At 39.4% G+C, this 27,367-nt stretch overlaps 1 protein-coding gene across 6 annotated transcripts in view; it reads right to left on the bottom strand.

Moving 5' to 3' along the window:
* Positions 1 to 1,883: 1,883 nt before the first annotated feature.
* Positions 1,884 to 27,367, bottom strand: part of Dclk1 (doublecortin like kinase 1) — a 329,654-nt gene continuing 304,170 nt past the window's right edge. For 4 of the 6 annotated variants that reach the window (XM_003477423.5, XM_013140987.3, XM_013140990.3 and 1 more), the window contains 2 exons: positions 25,734 to 25,847; positions 1,884 to 7,723 (listed from right to left, as the gene is read on the bottom strand). In XM_003477423.5, coding sequence (XP_003477471.4) covers positions 7,559 to 7,723; positions 25,734 to 25,847 — 279 coding nt within the window. In that variant the 3' untranslated portion in view covers positions 1,884 to 7,558. Of the gene's footprint in view, positions 7,724 to 20,609; positions 20,684 to 25,733; positions 25,848 to 27,367 lie in introns of all 6 variants that reach the window. The other 2 variants (XM_023560569.2, XM_013140988.3) reach the window with 1 other exon arrangement.

Below are 27,367 nucleotides of genomic sequence, written 5' to 3' on the forward strand. Positions count from 1 at the left end.
TAAGGGTGACATTTGAATTGTTGTAATGGAGTGGCCCAGAAATGTATTTGCATGTGACTGATGGCTGGCTCGCAGGCAGTCTGCACAGTCTACACATGCTGAGAGCCAGTCTCAGGCTGGTGGGGATCTCATGTCCCCGACAAACTGATGTTCGTCCATCTGTGAGTGATAAATCAGTCACTCTACCCTGTGGACATCCATGGTAGAAGATTTCTCCCTAGGATAAGAACTCTAGGAAGATGAATTGTGCCTTCTTTTAGCTTATATTGTGCTCATAGTAGGTCTTTATTAAAACTTCCTGGATTGATGGACATTGTGCCTGTATTAATGTACAATAAAAGGTTAAAATATCATGATAATTACAAATGACAGAGAGAACTCTGGGAAGCTTTCTAACTCTGAGCCCAGGAGCCAGGCCAAGAGCACCATGGGGTGTGTGTACCATTGAACAGGCAGATGGTAAATACACATCTTCAAGTCAGTGGAACAAAATTGCCATAAAAATACAAGATCTTCTAAGTGTGGGTGTATACCTAATCTAAACTAAAAGTCTCCATAAATGGTATACCTTGCAGCTCAAAATATTTTTCTTTTCTTTGAAGTGTTCTAATTCATAGTAAAAGCAAAAACAGGCAACCAAATTTTCCTTTTCCTTTTTTTTTTTAAGGCTAAATGACGTGCTTTCCATGGTGTTGGCATCCACTCAAGAAACATTTGAATGAATGATTTGGAAGTGCAGGCAAGCTGGCTGGGACATCTGTCACACTGCTGATGGCCGGCGTGGACTTGGCTGGTCCAGCTGGCTGGGTGTGGCTCCTCCTGGATCTAAGGGAAGTGGGCTACCTTCTAAGAGAGAGCCAAGCCTTTTGTCTGTTTGGGAGACATTACAAGAAAATTTCCAGGATGCTTTTTTTCTTGTTACGCATTTACTTTTATTTTTCTGACTGCCTTCTCTATTCATAACGAGTACCACCTTTCCAACTCCCAGTACAAATGGCCGGGAGTTGTGGAAAGCTTTTCCTTCCCAGTTTCCATATATGATGGTTTTATCATCTTCGATCCTAGAGTTGTGTCTGAGGTTTTCATGTCAAAGTTCCTTTTTCTGGTGGCAGGTTTTTGGCGAGGCGGCCAGCCTCATAAAGCAATGTAATTGTCCTTAGGAAGCAATCATTTGGCTATTGTTTCACAGCAATTACCAGAAGTCTAGAAAGGACCCAGTGTGTTCAATATGGAATAACAAAACTAGAAACAGCAGCACGAGGGTGGCAGAGAAGGTGACCGCTATCTTTTTCTACAAGTTCTTAGGGATATTCTGGCATCTTCCTAAGTCACTGGGTGACTTACAATCACTCTTGCAGTCTGACTTTCCAATCTCCTAGCATGGAAAGCTCAGTAAGAAAGAACTTTATGCCATTGTAGTTTTGCAATTTTCTCTACAGTCAATACTGCACGTGGAATTCCTAAAGGGACATTGCTATAAAAATGGCAGATAATTACGGGTTAGTGGCTAAAACAAACCTCTTCTCTGGAGAGCTTATGCACATAGATTGAAGGATAAAACAGAGCTGAATGGTATTTGATTTTTGTGTTTATCCAACTCTCTGGCCCAGGCAGGAAGGTAATATATGAAATGGGACATTTTTGGAATATTTGTTTTTGAATTATGCTCATGAAATACACACTGTGCTGTGGAGGACATGTGGGAAAGCTACACTCTGACTGCATGACTAATTTTTAAAGCCTTGCATTGAGAGAATTCCCCCCAAGAACACAGCTGGGTTTTTCCTTCGTGGACTGAATATGTCAATTCTAAATTGAACAAAAATGAAATTTCACTCTCTTATGGTAATGTGAACTAAAGAGTAGACCCAGCAGCTAGAGTATTACGTAGTAGTTCATACACCAAGAACTATTATTTTATTAAGTTTAAGAACATGTTTTACATAAAAACAGGCAACATCAGAAAAGCTTGGTTGATAAATGAACATAATATATCACAGATGATTTCATTCCACAGTAACCTACATTTATTAGCTTAAACTGAAGGATTCAGAAAAAAATTGAATCTCATTCCACCTTTAATCATGGATACAAATTGTTTGAAAGTTATTTAATTAGGATTCCAAAAATCAAAGATTAACCTACGCCATCTGACCCATGCAGCAAGTAATAAATTCAGCAATTTCAAAGGAAACATTGAGTTTTTCTCCTACTAAATCGAAACCTCTTGGAAACTTGTTTAAATGCATCAAGTTCCCAGCCCACCTTTTTAGTATGCATGACCAAAATACTATTTAATTTCACACTCAACTAATCCTTTAATAATTTTCTTTCAACCAGAATGAAAAAAGGCTATTACTAATTTCCTAATAAATTTTTTAAAAAAGTTATTGGGATATGACTTTAACCTTGGACCAGTTTCAATTTCTTTTTATTTGTTCTGAGAATACACTAAAGATTAATGTCAATGGTAAGTGAGAAATTGAATTGTCCCTAGGGTACTGTTCAAGCTATATTTCTTACCACATTTGACTGAACTGGAATGAATTGATATCATTAGAATCTTTAACATCGCTTTAAAATTAATGCTACTTTCTTTTAATATCAACAGTGACAGTTTTAAAACTATTACTTTAAATTAATAAAGTATATCACAGACAAAAATATACACTTTTACATTAAAGCAACATTAAGGGTCTCAGCTTAGTTATCAAAAAAGAAAATTGAAGAAATTTACAGGTATGGTTTAATTTCAGAGATTACTTTTCCTTTAGGGAAAAAAATGAAATTAGATCCTTCATTTGTCTCCATGGCAAGATATTGCAAATCTCATGATCAGAACGCTTGCCAGCTAAATGCTCATTCACTGGAAAATTATCAGTGCAGCCCCAGTGTTAAGCCAAAAATGACAACAAATAAACAAAAACGCCCCAACCAGAGGCACTCAAAACCTCTACGATGAATCTTGTTTCCCACCAGGTTATGACCCTTAATGTTACTGGATGGATGCTTGCATATCTGAGATGATTAAAAATAAAAGACTAGCCTGAAAGGTCCTCCTTCTTTAGAATGTAATTACATACAAACTGAAGATTCCTTCTGACAGTCTCAGGAAGCCCATTTGTAACTGTTCCATATATAAGCACCATTGAGCCAATTTTTAAAGCACTTTTCAACAATCAAATGTTTAGCATGTCCTTAAGTTCCACTGATTTATTTGCCTTTAAATAAAAAAGTGTGGGAGCTGTTCTACGCTATTTTGGGATATGAATTAAGAAAAATGTTAATTTTGGAAATGCTTTTAATCATTATTTTCCCCCACAGTCTAGAATGGCTTCATGAAATTTGATGATTAAATAAGGAAATCCTATTTCCAAAGAAGCACATATCTGACCCTCTGCACTGCATGTAAAGGAAGGGTTCATTTGAGAATATTTTGTTAAAATCCTAATGGAAAGATACATGGAAAAGACTGACCTTTGAACTGTCAACTTTGAGTTTTTTAAAAAAAATTTCTGAACAAAAAACAATGTAACAATATAACTTGAATGACTCACAAATTATAAAAAAAGATGTTATCTAAGTATATGTCAGGTGATTCCTTGAAGAAGAAGAAGAGGAGGAGGAGGAGGGGGAGGGGGAGGAGGAGGAGGAGGAGGAGGAGGAAGAAGGAAGAAGAAGAAGAAAGAAGAAGAAGAAGAAGAAGAAGAAGAAGAAGAAGAAGAAGAAGAAGAAGAAGAAGAAGAAGAAGAGACACGTCCAAATGAATAACTACATTTAAACTAATTTCTTGGATCTTTATACTTTCTAAAATTATGAAATCATAATTAAGGAAATATGCTAGATCTCTGTTGTCGTTGTTATTGTTCTTTTTCTTAGGAAAATTGGGAAGAACCTGAGAAGAGAGGGAAGTGAACCTTCACCCTGGTACAGGTCCTGGATAGCAAACTTCACAGCCTGGGGCAGGTTTTTATGGTTAAATGAAAACCTTTGAGAACAGGAGTTTATCATGGAAATGCTGACAGATCCTTACCCAGAGAAGGGCTGGGGGCAGCACAATAATATTAAGAAAGCTCTCCCTCAGCTCCGCCAGGCTTCAGCACAGGGGATAGAGTTGTCTAATGGATGCCGCCGGCCAGCAAACAACCGTGATTTAATGTGCTTGAGCCCTGGTCAGACGGTAGCTCTGCGACCCTCTAAGTCAATTTTTCTTTTTTTCTTTTCTAACTGAAATATACCTCAAAGGGTAAAGGATTGCGATTTTAGTTTTCATTCATGGATATATTGCTTTCTTTCAACAATATCTCACGGGCCTGTTAACTGCCCCCTCCTTGGGGTATTGAGTAGCTTCAGGAAGGTCTCATTGAATACAAAACGCAACGTGTTTTCAGTAGTTTATTTCACATTTCTTTTTCTCTGCTTCTTTTAATATGCACCACGTGTGAGTTAGATGAGGGCTACAGTAAAAACATTCTCCGTGACTGAAATCTTATTTCTCCTTCTAATGATCTGGAGCAAATCCCATATTCATTGATCATGGCAAATCAAATGATTTCTGCTACAATGTTGAGGAAAACAACGTGTTCATTAATATGAACGGTTCTCATCTACAGAGATGATTTACACGATGCAAGTAATGAAGGAGTTCTTCCTTAACTAGCCTATTATCAAACTTAAAAACGATTCCTAAAATCCCCTTGAAAGTACCATATGGCTGGCCATGTGTCAGTAAAAGAAAGACAGTCCTCATTACCAGCCCACCACCATTAGAGCTATATTAAATACGTGGAAAAAATAAGGAAATGCTTGTGGTGATGATTTAATTGATAATTACAGAGATACACTGCCATAATTGTACATATTTGTTCTATGATAAATAAAATAAAAAATAAGATCAATTTGGTTTTAGAAATTCCTTAAAGAACACCACCACTTATTTATAACTTGAACTATCCCAAGAATGTTGAGAAGACAATTAGAAAGCACTGGCTAAGAGCAAAGCAATCTGGATACACCAACATCAGCATGCCTTGTGCTTGTCTGTTAACCCTCTGAGTACACCTCTGACATTCGAGATCACGGTAGCTTAGTGCTAGAGAGATTGCATTCCATCTGATTACTCAATATTTCTACTTGACAGGTCACATTCCACTGTTTATTCAGCATAGATCCCTCAGATTGTACAGGAGTGCACCGAGATTCTCATGCTGACAGGGCCCTGCGTTCCTACGAGCTGCTCTCTATGTGTACTGAAAAACCCTCGCGCACTGCCCCAGGTTTCAGTGGGAAAAGGTCTAGGCCATGCACGTAGTCCTGGACACTGGACGCTGTAGCAACACATATAATGTCCACAGGAAAGGCGGTCACCCAGAGTAAAAGGGGAAAATGACAATCTACTTCAAGTAGGTTTCTACCATAGGATTCTGTACATTCACACACTTCAAGTATACAGCTACTCTTTAACTGTAGGACAGTGAATTGCTTATAGTTCCAGAGAAAGCAGTGATTTCTGACCAGGTCAGTGCCCTTTACTGATATGCAATCTATCTGCACACTAACACCATTTCTGTTGTTTTGTGTCCCATTCCCTGTTTCCCCCCAAACCAATTTCAACTGATTTACTGATTTGTGCTGCTTTGTGATTTCATATGTTTTCGTTTCTGAATTTAAAGTGGAAGAGAAGAATATCTGGGAGTCCGTGATGCACAGGTGATGACGTTGTGATTTTAAAATCTCTATGAATGTAGCTTAAGGGCTGAAAGTGAAAAACAGCGGTTTTTACAATCAGTGTTTGAAAATTCAGAATCTATAGAAAAGTCAGTCAAAAATTTCAAGACTCTCAGATATTAAAGTATATTCAAAACTGAGGCTTTAAGTCTCATTAATGATTCAGGTAAAAATTTTTGAGGTAATACTGACTGTTGTCTTCTGGGTCACAAAGCTGAGCAAACTTTAGGGGGCACGTTAGCTGGGTCCTGCCTTGATGCCTCTCTACTCTTCCCTCTGAGTGTTGCCATAGTGAACAGGACGCAGCACGGAAGCAGCCTGTGTTTCAGAACTCACTCATGCCTGGAGACCCTCGCTGGAGAGAGATCGTTAGTGGAAGGGAATATAAAGAACTGGGTCAAAAGACAAAACACAGTCTCCCGGGACAGCTACAGAATGACATAAAAAAATCATCTCAGGGATGGAAGTTTACCCTCAAGAGCTCTTCTGGATGTTACAGCACACTTTTCCTGGGAGACTAAATAGGTTAACTAAAGATACACACGTAGCCGAGTGCAGTGGTGCAGGCTTATAACCCCAGCACTCTAGAAGACTGAGGCAGAAGGATCTCAAAATCTTGTGGCCAGTCCAGGCAATTTAGTGACTTAGCCAGACCCTGTCTCAAAATAAAATAATTAAAGTAGAAAAGGACTTAGAATGCACCTCACTCCAAAGGTATTGTGTTCAATTCCCAATTCCACTAAAAAAAAGTAATTTATTTTATTTCCTTTACAACCATTCTGAAACACAGTGTTCCACTGTACATTCTCTTCAGCCACTTTGCAAAATACTCACTTCCCTCCCAGCTCTTTAAAATACAGATTTCACAACATATGATGACCACAGTATCATGAAAAAGCAGGTAAGAAAAAAAAAGCAGAGGATCTTATCTCCTCTTTCTTTTGAAATTCCAGCCCCATAGAGCACCTGGCAATTTATTGCTCTTTTCCACTGGTTGAATCTTTCCTGTAGAGGTCTCATATTGAGCACACAGACCTTCACTCACCAAGCACAAGATAAGCTTTGGTGATTCCCTGAGGGTCTGCATCGGCACTAACAGCAGCTGATGTGAACGCAGCATTTCTGGGGCAACATCAGGACATCATCCTGGGGAGACAATTTCGGGGGAGGGCATGTTGTCAGTTCTCTGGGTCAGGCTGTTTGTCACAGCCCATTCTGGATGCACAACTCACTGCAGCAGATGATTATGCTAAAGAAAAAAGATTCCCTTTTAAATAGGATTGCGAAGGAGAGAGGGGTGCGTGTGCTAAAGTTATAAACCTGCCATGTTCTAACCCCACAGAAAAGAACAATCAGGTTACCATTCTAGATGCCTTTCTTGTCTGGACATTTCAGCATCTTAATAGCACTCCTTTATGCAGCAAAATCACAAAACATGTGCGTTTACACCCAAAGACCTGAAAAATTCTCAGCAAAGATTCCCAATTAAATTCTCTGCACTCAGAGGGTTAACATGTGCTATATTACATACTGCAGATCCTAGCTTGACTGATGAAAACATTCATTGCTTCTATGTTTTAAAAAAATTGGAAATTAGTCTTAACCCTTTGAGGACCTTACTAGTGGCAAATTACCGCCTTCACAACCCCCATGTGCCGTCTCACTCAATAAAAGGAAATTGCTACAAAAGTACCCCCAAACACGCTCTATGTTCCGCCATTCAAGAGCATCAAATGCTAGATAGATCAGATGAAACTGTTTTACAGAAATTTGGGGAAAAAAATCTAGTGTCTCAAAGGGTTAAGCTAGGACTTTGAGTAAAAGGGTCTCATTAAAAGGGTGAGTTGGGGGAGCGAACAGTCTCGGAGGAGCTTGGGGAGTAGTCTTCGGATTCCGAGTTGAGTTCTGGTGGAGCTGGCTGTGCCTTGTACCGGCTCCTCACATCCTGGTTGCATCTTCGTCGGAAAACCTGCCTCTCCTTATCAAGAGCGGTGGTCTAGCAGGGGCATAAAATGAGAAAGAGGACAATTAGGCCGAGGGAAATGGCATGAGAAACTGATTCCAGAACTTTGTGAGGTTACAAAAACATGCTGGCCAAGTTAACCAGTCCGTGATGGCTCACTGTGATCAATAGTCTCCACTCTTGGGGAGCTCTCTGCTCCCTCACATGGAGCGCTTTAGAGGACCTGGTCACGACACCCAGCAGACACAGGCAGGATGGATGATGTCACAGGTTAGAACTCTCCCCAGTCCTGTCCAGACTTCTGGCTAGCTCCACATCTATTACCTTTGGTGGCTCCCAGGCCAGCTGAGCCCTTTCTGTGTGATGTAGGAATGCCCTGCAGGTGACCAAGCTGGGTGACAGAGATGATGTCAGACATGAACACAGAGCCATAGCTCACCCCGTTCCTTAGCACCTTCTCACTTTAAACGATCTTATCATCTGTTGATGGAGGAGTATGGCTGAACTTCAGGGAAGGGTTGGTTGAACTTTAATGAAACGAATGCTTGAGACTGAATATGGCTTTGAATGCAATTAAACCACATGTAAGCTTTCTCATGGATTTCGTTTAATGAAGTTCATTTTCATCTTTCTATGTGGCAGATAGGACATGGAGATTCACTTCTGTAAGGATTCCAATCCTTGGTCTCTATGCTACACTTTCCTGAGGAAACCTCAGATGATTGCCCAGCATGTGCTAGCTGGCTGTAGCTCTGGAAGTTATTACGACATCAGAATGAGGAACAGCATGACTTCATCACAGATTTAATGGGTGTGGGGAAGAACAGGGTCATTACAGCGAAACCTTACACAGAAAGCAGAAGAGCAGGTCCAAAGCCTGAAGAAAAATATAGAACACATATAAAAGTTGAAGGGGTCCTTGTTTGAAAGTCCCTCTTTAAAAGGAGGTAGCCTGGAGGTTATTCTGCTTTTAAGAGATTACTTTCCCTCTATAGGGATATACGCCACCATTTTTTCTCCTGAAAATTTACTATTAGCTTCTTCAAAGGACTCAGATAAATTTATGGCCAGCCTGGTTCTGAGAACAAAGTGAAAACTAAGCCCGTCATACAACTGCTGTATAGCATTAGAACAATCTTAGATCTAAAATAGAGCAATCAAAGCCCCCAAATGAAGCAATAAAGAGAGAAATAGACACAGTGTGCAGAACTGCTATAGTAAATGGCTTTGTTAGGCTGAACTGGTCCACTTTAAAAGCTATCCACACACTGAATCCCAGGGTTACAAACCAATGAGGAGCATAAACTTTAATAATTTACTTTGTTTCACTAGATTGCTAATACAATGATTCAATAACTGGTTTGTTGAAATGTCTACCTTTGATTCTTCAACTTGTTGAATTTTTAAGAACTCTCATATGTATAGTTATTAGTCTTATACCCATCAATTTTATGATATGTTTGACATCATAAACTTAAATTCCTAACTTTATTTAAAACGTTTTAAAGTCACAACACATGGTATTTGGTTTTCAAAGCAAACTGAACATGTTCTGTTTGTGGAGAGTTGAATGTTTGTGAAAAACAGATGTCTATTTAATCTGACTTACATAAAAAGCATTCTGTACTTAATTCAGGAGTAACATGAACTCTTCTCCTAGTTATAAAAAAATACTTCTATTTCTTACTTATGTCATAAAATGTCATTGGCATTGCTCTGAATTTTGACCGGTAAACATGGGCAATCAGAAAAGCACCCATGGCTCGTGGGCAGGAATTTTGTGTTCTTCTCCGGATGTCCCTTGCTGGATGGCATTCACTCTCTCCTCTCATGTATTAAGTAAGAACCAAAATAACTCCTTCACGCACTGCAGATTTGTTGTAGGTATGTATGCTTTCTAAACAGGTAAGATTTTTCAGAAATGGAAAGCGATCTTTCTTTTTTAGTTTGATCTAAAATAGTATTTTAAAATGAATAACTGCAGGCAACTAGGGTGAAACAAACTCCCCACTGCAATTTAATTCAGGGTTTTCTCTCCCTCCTTCACTGTCATTGGTACAGGCTGGATAGTCAATCTATTTCCACATACAATGATTAAATAGCTGGTGTGTTGAAACTGACATCCACTGTTGATTCTTCTTAAGTTTTCTTTTTTAATGCTGAGGGTTGAACCCAGGACCATTACGTGGAGTTACATCTCCACCCCTTTTTCATTTTTGAAACATGGTCTTGATAAATTACTAAATTTCCAGTCTAGTCTTAAATTTGTAATCCTTTTCTCTAAGCCAGAATACCAGGATCACAGGAGCACACCACTCTGGTCTGGCTTTCTCTGAATTTTGTTTTGTTTTGTTTTTTGTCTTTTTGAGACAGGGTCTCACTATGCAGTTCAGGCTGGCTTTGAGCTCATTTTGTAGCCCAGGCTGATCTTGAAATCACAATGATCCTCCTGCCTCAGCCTCCAGAATGCTGGGATTACAGGCATGTGCCACCACTTTTCTGTGAGTTTTTAAGGACCCTCTTATATAGAGTTCTTGGTTTATACACATCAATTTTACGATATTTAAGATAATCTATTCTGTTACCCCCAAGTCATAGTCTTGACTGCAGCCACTGAAATAACACATTTTTCTGAATACCATAATTCAGTTTGTGTGGAAGCTGGTGGTGTTAATGGCAAGCCTATGCTTGGATAATTTTATTACCTTCATTTTCACATTCATTTCTTCAAATCACTTATAAGGGAAGTTTAACAGTCTCTTCCTTACTTCTCCTTCTGCCTAGAATCTTCTCTGTCCCCATTTAAGTGGTCAGTTCTGCCTCCTGCAGGAATGTCTCTAGTTGGTAACTTCCTAAGTGTTTGCCTTTGTATTTGAACCTTCGCGCCCAAACACTCCTGAGCTTTCACATGCCTGCCGTTCAGTATTCTCACAGTGAGTGCGCTTGGACAGATACCTTCGTCAAGATCATGTACCATCAAATAAAAACATGGTGGTTGTTTCCTTTAGATTTAGAGACTCTCATAGTTAAAAGACAGTTTATAAGACATTTTTGTCCAAAGCTTTGTCTTCATAGGCAGGGAAACTGAGGCCCATGCATGTGATAAGACTTGCCAGGAATTCACTGCTATTAAATAAGGAATGGAATTCACTCATTCTGCTAAGGTCCAAGCGATATCTGCCAATTTACTCTGAAGTTGCTAAAAGAGAATCAAAGGGAGTCCCTGGACTCCAGCAGCTCAATCCTGCATTCTCGTTCAGGGAAGGAGACTGGCCACAGAGAGAATCAAGGTCAAAAGATGAGGATGTTCTCATGTTGCTCACAAAGAATAAACATTTCTCAGGAACAAGAAGTCAGTATCCACCGAGTCTAACCCTACTATGAAATTCAGGGCCCTCCACTCCTAGGGAGACCTAGGGAGACCTAGGTCTCATGACAGAGAAACACTTTCCTCCCATCCTTATAATAGCCTCTGCCCTTTAACACTGATTTGCTCTCAAAGACATCTGATAGGGTGTCTCTTCATAGGTCTCTGCTCCTGGGTCCTGGCTTGTTTCTCTCCCAGCTCCATGACTGTGGTTCATTTTATAGGCCTCTTCACTTTCTATTCCCATTGTACTGCCATCCCTATGCATCCTGCCCTCACCCTTACTGACACTGCTTTCCTTACCGTACTGTAGACTCTTTGGAAGGCCAAGATCAAATCTTAGATATCTTTGCATTTTCCACAGTTCATGACACACAACAGAGGTCACCTATTTGTCTCCAGAGCACCTAATGCCTCGTATATGCTACACACAGGTCAGTTTGACAAGATCTGATTTATTTACAACTTCTAATACAGGGAAATTCCTTGTACTATCCTTGGCAATGCGCTTGCAGTACAGATTTCCAGTGTCTAATTACTGCTATTACTCAAAAATGATTCTGTAAAGTTGGTAGGTTGATTGTCTCCCTTTAGTGGACACTGGATTTTCTAGGACAGCATCCATTTACTTTGCCTACCTTAATTAACCAAACCACATCTTAATTTCCTTTGGACTTACTCCCATAATCAGTGATTCCAGTGAAGGAGACTACTCCATCCCTGCGCTAAGGCAGGGTGTGGGATTGTACAGAACACAATACTGAGCTTACTGCATTCCTTAACACCTGTGACTGGCTCAGAAATGGGCACCAAACCCAGTCAGAAGCATGTGAGTCTTTTACTAGGACTTTGCCTTAAGAGTAAATCTCATATTGAGAATAGAAGGCCAAGCGAGGGCTGTTTTCCACATCCTGGGACCACTGATGTCAAACTAAAGTGAACTGAGGGAAACCCAGTTGGCAGCAGAAAGAACCAAGCTTGGACTCAGCTCTGAATCTGTCCATCACTGGAGCCAGGTCCCATCCATTCACCTCTCTGGTTAGGTAAAGCCATTTCTTTTCTTTCCACTAAAGCCACTTTGGTTTCTGTTTTCCTCTTTTGCCATCCAACAATTGTGTGTATCTCTGAATGTACTTTAAGCATTCTCGCCTCCACATCCTGGTTCAAGCTCTTTCCCACCTGAAATGACCTCTCCTCTCCTTCCCTCTGCTCACACACATTCATTTATTATCCAAGACTTGACCACATTCACCTAGAGCATCATATTTTTTTCCCTTAAACCCTTAGGCAAGAACTGTCTTGACCAAACTTTTGGCACTTACTTGGAGTGACAATCTGCATATTTTTCCTGAATACATTTAAATTTCTCTATGGTAAACTTGAAACTTCATTTTTAAGAATTCTTAGCAGACTGGCACACATATTAGGCAGGTATCACATACTTCTTAATTAATGCCAAACTGTTTTAGGTGAATACACATTTTCTGAATAATAACAATAAAAATTAGAATCCAAAGCAGCTCTAATAACACCAAAGACTTAAAGGTACTAAAAGTCAATATTTAAATATACAACTTATGTTTCAAAGATGATCAAATTCTTATCTAATTAAATTAATATTCTCATATGCATTTGCTCCTCAAAAATTACTATATCCAGTATCTTATCACAGTAAGCATTGTTGTATATCTTTAAAATTTTAATTGATTCTGAAATTAACTTGCCTCTAAAATATGTGAAGTCTATTTTCCACACTTAAATTCTGTATCCCCATAAGCAATTCAGAGCTGATGAATTTAGCAAGAGAACTGTATGTTATATACAGATAAACAGATATTGCCATGAAATAGGTTATTGAACTGCAAATTTCCAGCCTTCAAAGCATTTGAAACATAATTTGTTTTCTGAAATGTGGCATCACAAAATGTGGGGCCTTTCAACCATTTTAACAGGTAGGTTTACTCTTTATCAATCTTAAAACATTCCTGAGTGTCAAGCAAATAGGACCATTCCTCCTTATATCTAGATTTGCAAAGTAAGGATATTCTCAGGTATAAAGGCTCCATTAGTACTTATGGCTTGCTAACAGATTTCTTATTTATGAGTTATTTTATTCATGGTTTGTTGCTTTGTTGGAACCAGCATGAATGGACTTGTAAGCAGAAATCCCCAGTGTCTCCTCAGTAAGTTACTACTTCATTTAGAGCTCCTAGGAGACTCTGAAGACTATGCTATCATCTTTTTGTACTAATTATCACAGGTTAGAGGTAAGCAAGAGACCTCAAGAGATTCTGTTGTTGACCAGTGGTAACCAAATATGAAACCTGGTTACTTCAACTGCTTTGCTGTGTACTGGGTGACAGCTATCAAGTGGCCTGAGGGAGTCTGGTTGAAAGAACAAACAGTTGAGGGCATAATGAAATAACTAATATAAACCCATCCTATCCAGAAGAAACACGGCATGGACTCACCTCTAACTATAAGCTTTTCACCATCCTAAAGCCCCTGGCAGCTACCAGAGCAAGTGTGAAAATGAAGAAGGGTAAAATAATGGCATTTACTTCAGCGACTCAGGTGGCTGCATGCACAGCAGCTGGAAATTGTAGAGAAATTAATATCCATAGTGTTCCAGTGCCTGCCATGCCACTAGGCATACATAAGTAAAAACACAGTGCTTCCTAACCAAGAGATTCAGCCAAACAATAGATAGACTGAATGAATTTGGCCTGTAGCTTCCTCTGTTAAAATGAAATAATACTATGCTTCATGCAGTGCTCAAATATTTTAAGTCCTTGTTTCTGACATTAAAATTGGAACTTGGCATAAATACTTATGAACTATCCACCTGCTCTATCTACGCAATGTCATAGGAAAATTGTAGCAACAGAGGTCGGAATTAACCCAGAATAAGAGCTGAAGCTGTAGCTTTGTTTTTGCTGGTCTGAGTCACCCCTATCTCTGTGATGCTTGTCTTAGCTGGTGGATATAGCTTAATCCCCTTGGCAGCAGCAGTAGGTGGAAGTCAGGAGAATTATCTTTTTGTCCTAGTTCAACTAATTATGTGACCTTGAACATGTTTCCAGCCACACTGAGCCCCAATTTCAGGCCCACAGACTGAAGGAGGGAGTGGGCTATCATGCATAATCCCAAGGGAAACTTCCACCTATGAAATTCTATGAATATGCTTAATATCACCATCAATCTACTATAATGGGTTACGTTTTTCTCTTGGCAAACAATAGGCTTTACAGTCTATGGATCAAAAATATTTCTGTTCTGCAGTATGGGGAGGATTCACGAGGGATGTACCTCATTTTAGTCACGAGGCAATGTTTTCTGTCATGGAAATAATTATTAGATTGAAGTAACTGCTTTTTTTCAGGGGCAAATGTTGACTGCTTCCCCTTTTTTGCTTTTCCTAATTTATTGCTAGCCATCACAAACAGTCTTCATTTCATTAATAAAAGAACATTATTGTGCATTTTGCCTTTTAGCCCATCCATTATTCATACCACCTACGAGACCGAACCAGGGAGGCAGCTGCTGGGGCATTAATCTCAGAAATCCTCTCCCTTGCTTACCCTCACCCTGTAGGGACTAAGTGACGATTTGCTTGCCATTTTGGAAATGTTTTGTTTGCTTGTAAAATTAAACTGACAAATCAATTGAAATATCCACCCTCCTCATTTTACTGGGCTCATTGTCATGCTTACTATGATTGTTTTGATTTGCTTTCTTATCCTTTTGTCATCTCCCCAGAAAATGCAAAGTGTCTGGAAACATAGTGTAGATTTTCCCTAGGTATAGATGACCATTAAAATGGCAGAAAGAGACCTGCATGGAATGCGACTGAATAACCCTCTAGGTGACTTCCTAGAGGTAGTTCTTCTAAGTGTGAATCCTCATTTTTCCTGGAAGAGATGACCCTGTGCTTCTGCACCAGCAATCTTACACATAAGGCTCTGCTGACCTGGTTCTTATCAGAATGCCAGTTGGCTTTGTTCTGTAATTGGCTTTTGATGGCCTCTCATCAAAGGACTACAATCACGGCCACTTGATAGGCATGGGCTTAGGCTTCCAGAGGACAAATTTCATGTGATTCCTGCCCACACTCCCTGGTTTCCTTATATACATGCTAAACTAAGCAGCTTTGTCATTTGCTCTTTATCCTATTAGTGAGCTAAAGAACCACTGAATGTATGGTTTAAGGAAAATCTTAAGAAAAGTCTATGAAAACTTAGAACTTACTTTGCCAATAGACTTGTTCTCCAGCTGCTAAAAAAGGCACATTATCCTGGAATATCTCATATGTGGTTTGATCTATCAAACCTCAAAGTACCCCAAGCTATTCAAAATATATTTTTCCTGCAACTCAGTGGAAGAATGGTTTCTTCTCTGGTGAGTTCGATCACTCACCCATGGACTTTGTCCATGTTTATGGAAGACCTGCCCGTGCCGGGCCTCCTTGTCAGTGGAGATAGTTTTTAACAAACCAAATTCCTGATGTCAGAGACTTTGCATTCTTTTTTTTTTTTTTTTTTGTGGTACTGGGGATCGAACTCAGGACCTTGCGCTTGCCAGGTGGGCGCTTATGCCACTGAGCTAAATCCCTGGCCCGAGACTTTGCATTTTTATAGGTGGCACCTTTTATTTAGATACATTTTCCCCTTGAATGAGTGCTGGGAAACTTTTTATGGAAAGGGCTAAATAGTGATTCTCTGGTACAACTATTCAGCTAAAGCAGCCTCCAATATTTATAAATGAACATATGTAGCTGCATCCAATGAAACTCACTAAAATAAGCAAGGGGTTAGATGTGGTGCATTTGTCAGCTCGCCATTCCTGCTGCATGGGACAGCATTTGAATCTTATACTTCACTGGGGCCTTTGGCTGTGGCTATTTTAAGGAAACTTGATGTTACAAGAGCTTGTGAAAAATAGAAATTGTTCAGTAATTTTTACTCTCATCAGAGCATACAAAAACTTTCTCATCCCCCTTTAATACCAAATGCTTTCATTTTGAGAGAGATAATTTTCTCAGGAGAATCTGCCTCTACTGTGGAGATTCTCCCTTGGAAATGAAAATACATAGCAATCTTTTTTCAATTTCTCTTTTGAGCTCATCTCTGAAAGCTCTTGTGCTCACACAGATTTGGGAAGAGGATAATAGTCTTCTCCTTTTTATAGATAAGGAAATTGAAAATCAGAAAAGGAATGTTAACTTTCCAGGGTCATTCTTCCAGGCCAGGCTAGATCCAAATGCAAGCCTTCCTGACTCCAAAGCCCGCTTCTCTCCATCCGCAGGACTGCCAATCTTTCATCACATTCATTTAATCTTAATCCTCAAGATTGTTTACTTTCTAAAAGTGTTATGCATTTCACGTGCATCTGAGAATTATCTGACTGCAGTGTGTGGACATTTATACTCTTTCCTGATAGCATGTGTACTAATAGCTAAGCTCTTTCCATTTATTCTTACATGTTCACTCATGAGCAAGTCTTAATCACATCACTGAACATCACTGGAGAACATTTTCAAAGTATGGCAGGAATGACTGTGTAGACAAAATGTAGATATTTACTTTGAAGTAAAAAAGGGCAGAAAAGCAAGTTCAAAGTAAATATGACATCACATAATAGTCAATCAATACTGAATCATCAAGATGTCAGGAAAATGTATATAATCTCAGTTCAATGTACATCTAGGGAGTAAGACTTAAGATGCCATGGCATTTTCTCTGTGACAAGGATGTTAAACTTTTAAAAAGGACCCATATAGATTGCTGCAATCCCTTTTTAAGAAGCATCTTAAAGCAAAAGAAAGCAAAACCTAACCTCAAACAGTGAGGTACCTGTTAAGACTTGGTGCAATGACATAGATGACTTACTACTAATATATTTCTTGTAGTGACCTCTCATAATGCTGCAATAGGTGTCAGACTTGCTGATCTCCTGAACTTTCTACCCTAAGAACTCACTCATGGGAGCATCCATGTACAACTGTAAGACTAATCACAGGACTTCCTGAAAACTTCTTTGTCATTGCAGTTCAAGTGGTCGTAAAGTTTAAATCTGTGCTTTTTTATGTGTTGACCTCTCTCCTACACACTCAGAGGGAGCTTCAGAAGGGGGTGGAGTGGCAGCTCGTCCCTTGCTGGGACAGAATCATCTCCCCTTCCTTCTGGCAGCCTCTGCCAGTCAGCAGGGAGCACATCCTCATTTGGCAGAGCAGAGCCAGCGTTCAGCCCCTACTGGCTGACTCACACTCAAGAACCCTTCTCACATCCTGCTGTGGCTCCTCCCTGGCTTCTCCAAACAGTCCTTGCAAATGAGTGAGACGCATGTAACTGACCCCATTATTTTTAACAACTGAGCATGTCAGCATTTAATAGGCTTGTAAGACGGTGCTGCCACTGCTGTGCCTCATTACTCACTGTTTTGGGACAGGGCAGAATGCAGTATGCACATTTTAGTCACATCATGCCTGGAAACCCAACCACCCTTTGATCTGGCTCATTTCCCCATCTTATATTGTTTAGCATTCTTAGCTTATGTCTTGTTTTGTTGTTTATGTTATTTAATTGGTTTACCTGGTTCCCATTGTTCATCTGTTCTATATGCGCAAAGGCGGAATTCTTTTCTATGTTATTGGCCAGCCATACAATGTACCATAATGACAGCTTCATCTGGGAGATGTGACTGCATCTCCTCTTAGATAAGGACAGCTTTTCAGAAGGGAAATGTATAACAAGATGTAAATGTTTTCCAATTGGGAAACACGATGGGTTCATGGTCCCCGTGGGTGTGGGATAATCCAGGGAGTTTGTCCCCATTATTTGTCCCCAATATGGGAGATACAAATAGCCTGACTTCGGGTGACCGGACTAAGGTGTCCTGGATAAATGGCTCATCCAGGGGCTGCTGCTCCCCAGCTACAGCTTGGAAGTGGCTCTCTTTTAAGGGGTAGGAGAATAAAGAACAAGAGGAAAATGGACTCCCACCATTTCTCCTTGATCACCCAAAAGTCAGTTAAGAGGATCGCACCAATTCTGGGCACCCCAAGGAGATGGCTTTTCCAGACATAGCCTGGTGTGAAATGCTTTACACAATGCAAGTGTGACTCTCGCATGTTCTGCTGGGGGTAGTGAAGACAGCCACAAGCACTTATAAACAAAACAATCGGGAGCAGGGATGTTCGCCTGTAATGATTGTTTATGTTGGAAAGTTGGCTGCCACTGTGGTTAGACAAATGCTCCCACTTCTGTGGAGATAAAAGGCCAGCATTTGCAATCAGTGAGGAGAGTGTGTTCATTCTGGGGCTAAATGGCATTATAAAACTTCCTAATTAAGCCTAGACACCAGTGAGTTTCTAGCCTCATTTCTCCAATTTAGCTTTACATACTGGGTGCCCTGTTTAGTACAGCATTAACTATAAACATTGTTGTTACTGCCCCCAGCTGGAAAACAGAGCAGTTTATGTGAGGAATAAGAAAGAGATTATCTCCCATCTGCTCCTGCCCATTATTCAGGGGTATGTCATTTTGTCTGCTGATGGGAACCATCACTAGGATTGTAGTTAAATGGCCTTTTATACTTGGATTTGCTTATTAATGATTATGTTTACTTGGGACTTTGCTACTTCAAATTTAGCAACTTAATTTCTAGAGGCAGATTGTTTTTAATCAGATGGACTTACGTGTGTAACTTTTGTTATACAAATATGCACAACTGTAACTGGCTATACTTGATGATTATTTTTAATTGTATATCACCTTTACATGTAGATGTCTGGTTGGCTGTCCAGTTTATCAACTTTACATATAGATGCCTGAGGATAGGAGATACACAAAGGCACATGGTATGATTCAGTTATACACAGTATAAAACCAGGCAAAGCTAATTAATGTGGATAGACTCAGAGGTCAGTGTTTAACCCTGGGGCTAAGTGACCCTCTAGTGGTCTGGGAGGGGGACTCTGGGAGGCCAGGAATGTCCTGTGCCTGATCTGGGAGCTACCTACAAGGGCATGCTTGGGTCGTGAAACTCCATCAGGATGTGCATGCAGAAGCTGCATACTCCTTGGGATGTACATTATCTTTCAGTAAAAAGGAAGAGATGGATAGATCATCTTCCACATTAAAAAGTCAAAACACAGAGTCTGTACAAAGGCAAATCATAATTCATTCACCCTCTTTCCTCCCAAAAAGGATTAGAAATTTAAAAAAGTTTTTTCTACATCTATAAAGTGAATTTCCCCAGGTAAATTAAAGAGTGGATATGCAGCTGCTACATGCACACCAATATGGGAGATACAAATAGCCTTCACTACCAAAACAACTTCAAAATATGTTGTTGAGGCTTGGGTGTTTTCTTATTTTAAATAGACCTCAAAACTATTATGATTTTAGTGTAGTTTGATTATTTGTCAGTCTCTTTCCTAAGTCCTTTGTTTGGAATGTCTAACTAGGGAAACATAATTAGGAGCAAATTTGGAGGCTTCAGTTATACATTATATACATATATCCTGTATCTCCATCATGTATATGCACACACAATTTTTGGGGAGAGGTAAAAATCGGCAGTCTAATCCATGAAACAATTTCAGGCAAACTGGATAGCTGCCAACAGGCTCCATCATGTGGATTTTTTTTCCTGGTAAACACTAAGATGTGGAGCTTTACCTGGAGATCATTTCAGAGATGTTAAGCTGTTAAGTTCTAAGGAACTTCTCAGAGTTCGTATCTCAAACCATCCAAAGCCATCCTGCTTGTGGGTAATTTAAAAACATACACACAATGGCCCTTGCAGGAAAATGCCAGGGCCATCGACTAGAAGAGAGAGCAACAGGATAGGATTCTTAACACAGTTAAAAAAAATCCCACAGGCCTTTTGCTTGAGCAGAGAAGCCAGCTAAATATTCTGACAGAAAATATTTAAAAGTAAATTCATGCAATAGCTAGTACATAAAGGGATTTCCAGGGGGAGAGAGGTAACAATAAAACAAAAACAAAACAAAAAGGTGGAGAATTTGAAAACACAAGCTTACCAACACACACAATGCATTCTGTAGCCCACTGTACTGTGAGGTGCTTCTACTACTAACGTGTAAATGCATTGTTTCATTCATCTAGGTCAAGGTTGGGCTTGATGACTTTAAAATGACAGTATATACTTCTATAGAACGTACACTGAGGTGCTATTGTTCTTCATTTATTGAGGGACTGAAGAGCACTGAAAATCATTGCTTTAATTAGCAGCATCAGGCAAATGCTTTGGCATTAGCACTAAATATACTGTCCTTTTAACCATAGGAAAATTGATACTGAGCATGTGCAATGGAAAGAAAGCTGGCAAATGTCAGTGTGAATAATGGGTGAAAAAAAGGAATGAGGGGGTGTGGCATCTCAATCAAGATTAAAATGAAACTGATAAAGCAGCATATGGACTGGATAACAAATCAAAAGCATGTTTATCCACTGAAGGAACTGGTTAATGGAGACTGCCAGCACGTTGCCATGGAAACACTGACTGTTGAGCTGCACCATCTCATACCTTATCCAATACATTCCTGGTTGTTGGTAGTAGTCCAAAGACCCTGATCTCTTGATGGTAAACCCGTGGTCCAGCTGAGCAGAGAGAAATGGGGCAACTCAGTGGATCAACATTGTGCTAACGAATTAAGACTCCAGACCAAGCTGTTCTCCATTAACTATAAAGACACACATAGTGACGATGCCTCTTCTGCGGGGAAACTAGCTAATAGCGTAAATCTGCACACTGGAAATAGAAAGGCAAGAAAAGACACTAATCCCTCATGAAATCTTGGAGGCCAATTTGTTAGCATCGCTCTGATTTGTCAAACAGGCTCTTGAATGCACATTTAATAATGTCCTCTCAATTTCAAAAGTTACAAACACTTTTTCATATACTATAGAATGGAAAATGTTTTGTAATTAAATAAAGTTCTGAAATCAGTTTTCGACACCTAAGAGAAAGCAGATTGGACCCCTTCCCCCCAATATTACTCTATTAGTTTTAAATTTGAGTGTTTCATAAATTTAAAATGAAATAGAAATAGGATTTAAAACCCCATAAATCACAGCCATTTGGGTCTTTTTCTTTGCAAGCTGATCTTTGAAAGCAGAGCTTATCCTTAAAGAAGGCGAATCCTAATTACATTTCTGAACTGAAGAGATATAATATAAAAGTAAAATTTCTTCAGGACAATAAACTTAAATGGAATATCATTTTCACAGTGTATCAAAAAAGCATAGATAAGGCTTACAATTAATCAAAGGCCCTGTAAATAGAAGACAGGATAAATTTTCAAAGTTGTTCATCCTGGAATAGTTGTTAGCAATTGACTACCTGGGAGTAAAAGGTTTAATCTCAAAACTGGGAGAAACAACCATCACGTCCACTTCCTGTCCTATCCTTGGTAGGACGCAGCCTGAAAACGTTTCTTCAGAGGGGCTTGTGAACTCTTTCAAGTGTTGTGCGGGTGTGATGCTGTTGACAGTTCCTACTTCTAAATTCACAAAGGCATTTCAAAAACATGCTCTGGTATCAAGCATTTAAACTAAAACACGCTTGGAGGATTTGGTGCTTTGATTAGAAACCATAGTTCATGGAAATCAACCTGAAGTTTTACTTTTTAAAAAATATATATTTGGTCTTATTTTTAAAAAAAATCTGAAGTACTCTTAGGAAGACAGTGTGTAACATAGGTTTAGGCCACAAAGATGTCTACATAGTAACTGGTTCTCTACTGCCATCTATAGGCGAAGTCTCATATGGCGGGCCACAAGGTCGTTTCAGAAATAGGCTGCCTGTATCACAATTATATGCACACTGATTAGTATGGATTTGTTCAATTAGACTGAAATGCTCTATTTGCATGAGCAAAATGCAAAAGAAGAGCTTTAAAGCATTAGGAAAATTATCGCTTAAAATAATAAACAGCATTAAATGGGGAAAAATAAATTGGAACTGACATTTTAGTCATCAGTTCTTCATCAAGCTGAGCAAATCTAATAATGCCTCCCTCTCCTCCTTCAGCTCTCAAAAAGTCCACCGTTAAAATGTCATCTCTAATTCCATTTTATGTCTATAAATTGCATTTTAATAACCTTTTGTTTCCCTTTCTCCTCTGTGTGTGTGTGTGCCTGCGTGTGTGTGTGTGTGTGTGTGTGTGTTAAATCTCCCAGCGGTGCACTGGGAAAGGTAACAGCGACAATGGCATCTTTCTGAGGGACAGAATTTTGCAGTTCTACTGACAGCCATGAGTCTCTGTCTAATCCCACTGCTTGACCCAGTGTCAGGACACCTTTCCTTCTTTCAGAGGCCCACTGATGCCTGGGAACCTTCAGCGAGTAATTACTCTGCCCGCCAGCTCAGGGTCTGCGTTCAACCTCCCTATAAAGTTATCATCTGTCCTTTTTATGGTCTTAATGATGTAGGGAGTGGGAAACAGAGAAGAAAAAAATGACAACATGAACCAAAACACTATGGTTGAGACTACGCGTACATGTTAAACTACAGTCCTGCCATAATTATTCCAGGAATAGGGTCTGTTTGTTATGACAGTGTGCACTTCTTCCTTTCATCATTCCAAGAAAGAAAATTGTCATAAACTCCTCTATAAGTGTGACTGACCTCTAGCAGGTAGTCAGAGTTCTAACAAGAAAAGCGAAGTGTCTGGTAAAGACTAATGATTTATTTGTTGACTTCCTATAGAAATCAAAACAAACGGACACTACAGGTTTAAAGTTTTTAAAGGTGTACATGTTTCCAAAAAGTCAGTCCTGAAGTAACAAAAGTTTGAAATAAAACAAATTATTGCATACCTCCAGAGAGAGAATCTTTTTGCCCAGGAAAAATTGTGTGAATAAAATATATGTGGATATAAATTTTTGTACATCAAATAGATGTCATCAGGGTGTTAAATCAATTATAGAATTTTTTATGATGTGAACTTTTTATGCTGAATTATTAAATTGTCCTGTAGCCTTTGTAGAATATTCCATTTACAAATGATATTTTTTTCTATCTTCCACTTATATTCTGCCTCACAATAAATGTTTTTTTTTTGTTTGTTTTTTTTTTATCGGTACCGGGGACTGAACTCACAACTGCCTGCTTGCAAGGCAGGCGCTTATGCCGCTGAGCTAAATCCCTAGCCCCTTCAATAAATGTTCTTATTTGGCAGTCTATACTTGGGGTTGCAGTGAATATGACTGAATTGAATTGAATGGCAGGACTCCTCTTTCTTGAGGTAGATCCCTAACACTTGCTCTTTGCAACTTTGTGGACTTAGCCGCTGCTGTTCCAGTTTCTAATGTGAAGCCCACCTTGGGACTCATGACCTCCCTGGGATTCTTGTGGAGAGTGGGGACGTTTTTGAGGGAAAGTATCCTGGAAAAGGTGCCTAAAGGCACATACTATGGCAGACAATTTTCTCTTGAAGCAGCCTCTAAAATTTACATTGATATTCTCTTTCATACTGGAAATTTTAATGGCAGTAATTAACATGTGGATTGTACTCAGGAGGTTACAGGGCACGGTTTGAGATGCTTTTCCAAAAGCAGCCAATTAATTTGAATATGAGTTAATAATGCTAAAAAAAGCTTTGTAGAGGTGAAAAAAAACATTGAACAAGCATGCAATGAATGTGTAACAGCAGTACACGGGCTGCTGCACTATTTATATATAAGCAGTTTGTACAGGTTTCATGGAAAACACGTTGGTGATGAATGAGAAATGTGTTAAAAATTATATTCAAAATGGTCCAATCATGATATTTAGAAAAAAAGTCAGTGGGCCTTTGAACTTCAAATACTAAACTTTAGTGTTCTGAGATACATTTAGACGAAGGTTTAATAAACTCATAAGAATTAGGTCTCAGAATTTATTCACATTTGATTAAAATAGGACTTTCCCTTAAATATCTGTTATCCATAAATTGGAAAACTGCCCTGAAGTTTCTGCCCTTAGTCACTATAGGCCTCCCAGAATACTGTGAACGAATCATTGCTGAGCCACCAAAGCAAACTTAACCAAAGACTAATTAAAGCAAAAGACCAGGTAAAAAGAAAACAAAAAGAAAATGACAAGGTGGAAAAGGCACTCTCATTAGCAGCAGCAGGGCCCTGAGCAGGAGCAGAAAGGCAGTCCTTTTCATGGACAAGCGTGCTGGCAGCCCATTCCAAAAGAAAACTGTGCACAATTGGAATCAAACGTTTTGGAACAGACTTGCACTTTGGATGAACAATGAAAACAGGAGCATAGAAGCTTTGATTTGGTTGAGCATCATGGTGAGACTGTTACTTGCAAAAATTACTGAGTGAACAGCAGCTGATAAAGAACACTGACAGTCTGGAAAGAACTAAAGAGAGGAAAGAAGAACAACTTGAAATTTTAAAACTTCAGCACCTCTGAGGAGCATCGGAAGAGTATGCATTCTCGTTAGCACTGGCCGTTTACTCGTGTGCCAGCTTCCCATACACATGGAATTCACTGCTGAAAAGATTCAGCTGAGAAACAGGAAATGCAACAGTGCACAGTGTGCATGCATGCATTTATACCATTCTCTCAAATATTTGGTAACCCAGCTCTGGGACTGGTTGTGTTCAGTAGGTAATTTATGTCTCTTTAGTTTTATTTGGAGCTCTAGCAAAGCCAAAAGAAAAACAAACAAACAAAAAAAGAGAGAGAAATAAAGTAGAAATACTCATAAAAGGAGTTAAATATTCAGTATGGCCCAGGAGTATGAGGGAATGAATAGCATAAATAATTTCTAAAAATTTGACATCATAATGTCTCAAGTTCATTGTTTAGGAAAAAAACCAGCTGAAGTGATTTTCACATTGAATGTGCTGTTAACATTTACGTACTCTGGAAAAAGAGGAAATTATTAAAAACTCAAGTAATCTGGGATTTAAATATATTTACCCTAGAATATGATACCAGGAAGTATGAGGTTTCATTATTTCTTGGTCCAATTTAATCTTTGCCTAGAGCAGCTATCAAATTGCATGTAATGTATGTCTGCACACACAGGACAGAACAAGAAAAGAAAGAAAGAAAGAAAGAAATCTTGTGCAGCCGTATCAATAAAATGGTGAATTGTTAAAGGGTTTCAACTTTAAGGACAGAAATTTATCAGGAGCAAAACATAGTGACTTCACTGGGTGTTCACAGCAATTCAATCTCACTAAAAACCTTATAGTGTAAGCGTTTTGCGAATCTGTGGTTTTACTCTAGGTCCAGTAGAAAGATCAGTAATGTTCCAGTCTCTATATATTGTCTCTCTCAGCTTCCCTTTCCCTCTAGGTCTTGGCAAAAGGACACTACTAACTCTTTTCTCAACAGCCAAAGGGTTTATATTGGCACAGAGTCCAGCATGGGGGAGAGTTTGCTTTAAAAAAATAAATCATGAAACTAATATATACTGCAAGATACCCTGGAGGTGTTGGATAATGATTTGACACCCAGGGAAATGATCTGTAAAAACACACTCACATTTATAAGCCCCACACCGCCTCTTGTGCATTAAGTGGTAGAGTTGTCTAAAGAAATGACCCATTCTGCTGTCTCTCGGTAGAATCCCTCGAGTAATGCTTGTCTCCTAGGCAGGCTGCTTTTAAAAAGTTAGAGGTGGTTATTTCAGATGCTTACTGCTATGACAGAGACTCCTGCAGCGGTGCTGTTCGGCTTGGGGCCGGTGTTGAAATGCTTCTTTATCTTTCCAGCTACTGACAGCTGATGTTCATTTTCTGGGAGGCCATCATCCTGGAGAGAAGGAAGGGAAGAAGGAAAGGAGGTAGGAAGGAATAAGGGAAGAAAGAAAAAGAAAATAAATGAGGGTCATGGGAAATGAAGCCAAAATCTTGTAGTTCCAGTCTGTAATCTCAGAATTCAGAACATGCAGACCCACGCCAGCCAAGATTGCCTCATGAAACGCCATTGCTGGAAGTACTTTTCAAGGTCTTATTCACATCCATGTCTGTTCTGCAACTAATTGTCCTGGTATTACCTGAATCTCAGAGATTTATTTCTAAACTGAACTCTAACATACATAATAAGGAGAAAGTTAATGTAGACAATTCTTCCTAAAATCAGCCTGCATACATTTCCCTTACCATGTAGACCCAAAGCCAAGGAGACGGCAGGCTTGAGCTCATGCAAACTATAAACAGACTCAGGTCTGTTCCACTTCTGCTCAACCAGCCATTCTACAATCCCAGACACCCTTTGAGGCAGTTTTTCCCCAAGTTTAAAATGCTCCTTGTGGCCTTCAGATCAACTGTTACTATGACATATTGCATGTTGGAGCGCATTTTCACTAAGGCCTTGGCTCTCTGTTGGAGCTTTCTATGACTGAGGCTGGGCAAGTTGCTCTCCTGTACTAAATCCCGTTAGAATAACAAGAAGCAGGAGCATGAGTGTGTGCTGCTCATGATGAAAAGGCTGCATAATCGTTACGTACTGCAAACATGTACTAATAGAAAAAAAATTTTTTAAGGGATGCACAATTTTCAAAGACGGAAACTATGTTTTGTTCACTCATAGAATCCCTAGGTCTTAGTGCAGTGCCTTGGCCCATCGTAGATGCTTAATAAATATAAATGGATGAAGAGATAATGAAGCATTTGTTGATATCTGATAAACCCACGTTTTCAGCAAGACCTCCAATGCCATTCCTCATTCTTCTTTTCTCCTCCCTCTCTATCACTGTGGACATCACTTCTTGTTTCTATCCAAGAAAATAAATCGGCAGCTCCCCAGCCGACTGCTTGCTGTATTTGCAAGGCTGTCCTCTCCACGTGGAGCTTATTCCTCCTTTCAGCCTTTGGTCATTCATTTATTTACTGAACATTAATTTCAGGTTTTTAGGGAACCAGGAACTGAGGTAGATGGTGGGGGAAATGGTGGTGAGCAAAAATAAAAATGGGCCCTGTGCTTGGGGACCCTGGGGTTGCTTTATCCTTAAAAACATGAGTCTGAATGACCTATTCCAAGACATTTTTCTTCATTTAAGTGAAATCCAGTTTAATAATGCTTCTGCAAATCCCTAAAGCTTTTTCATTAATTAATTTTTCCTACTTATATTTTTCAGTATTGCGATCCTATCATCCATCTATCTATGTATCTATTAATCTATCATTGCCCTTGCCCTTTTGTGTCATGTTTTATAAGTTTTCTGCAATCTCTCTCTCTCTCTCTCTCTCTCTCTCTCTCTCTCTCTCTCTCTCTCTCTTCTCTCCCTGTCTCTCTGGTACTGAACTCAGAGTCTTCCCACTGAGCAACAT

The sequence above is a fragment of the Cavia porcellus genome, unplaced genomic scaffold (genome assembly GCF_034190915.1).
Source record: "Cavia porcellus strain 051 isolate PalLab524CR breed Dunkin Hartley unplaced genomic scaffold, mCavPor4.1 scaffold_21, whole genome shotgun sequence".
Taxonomy (NCBI): Eukaryota; Metazoa; Chordata; class Mammalia; order Rodentia; family Caviidae; genus Cavia; species Cavia porcellus.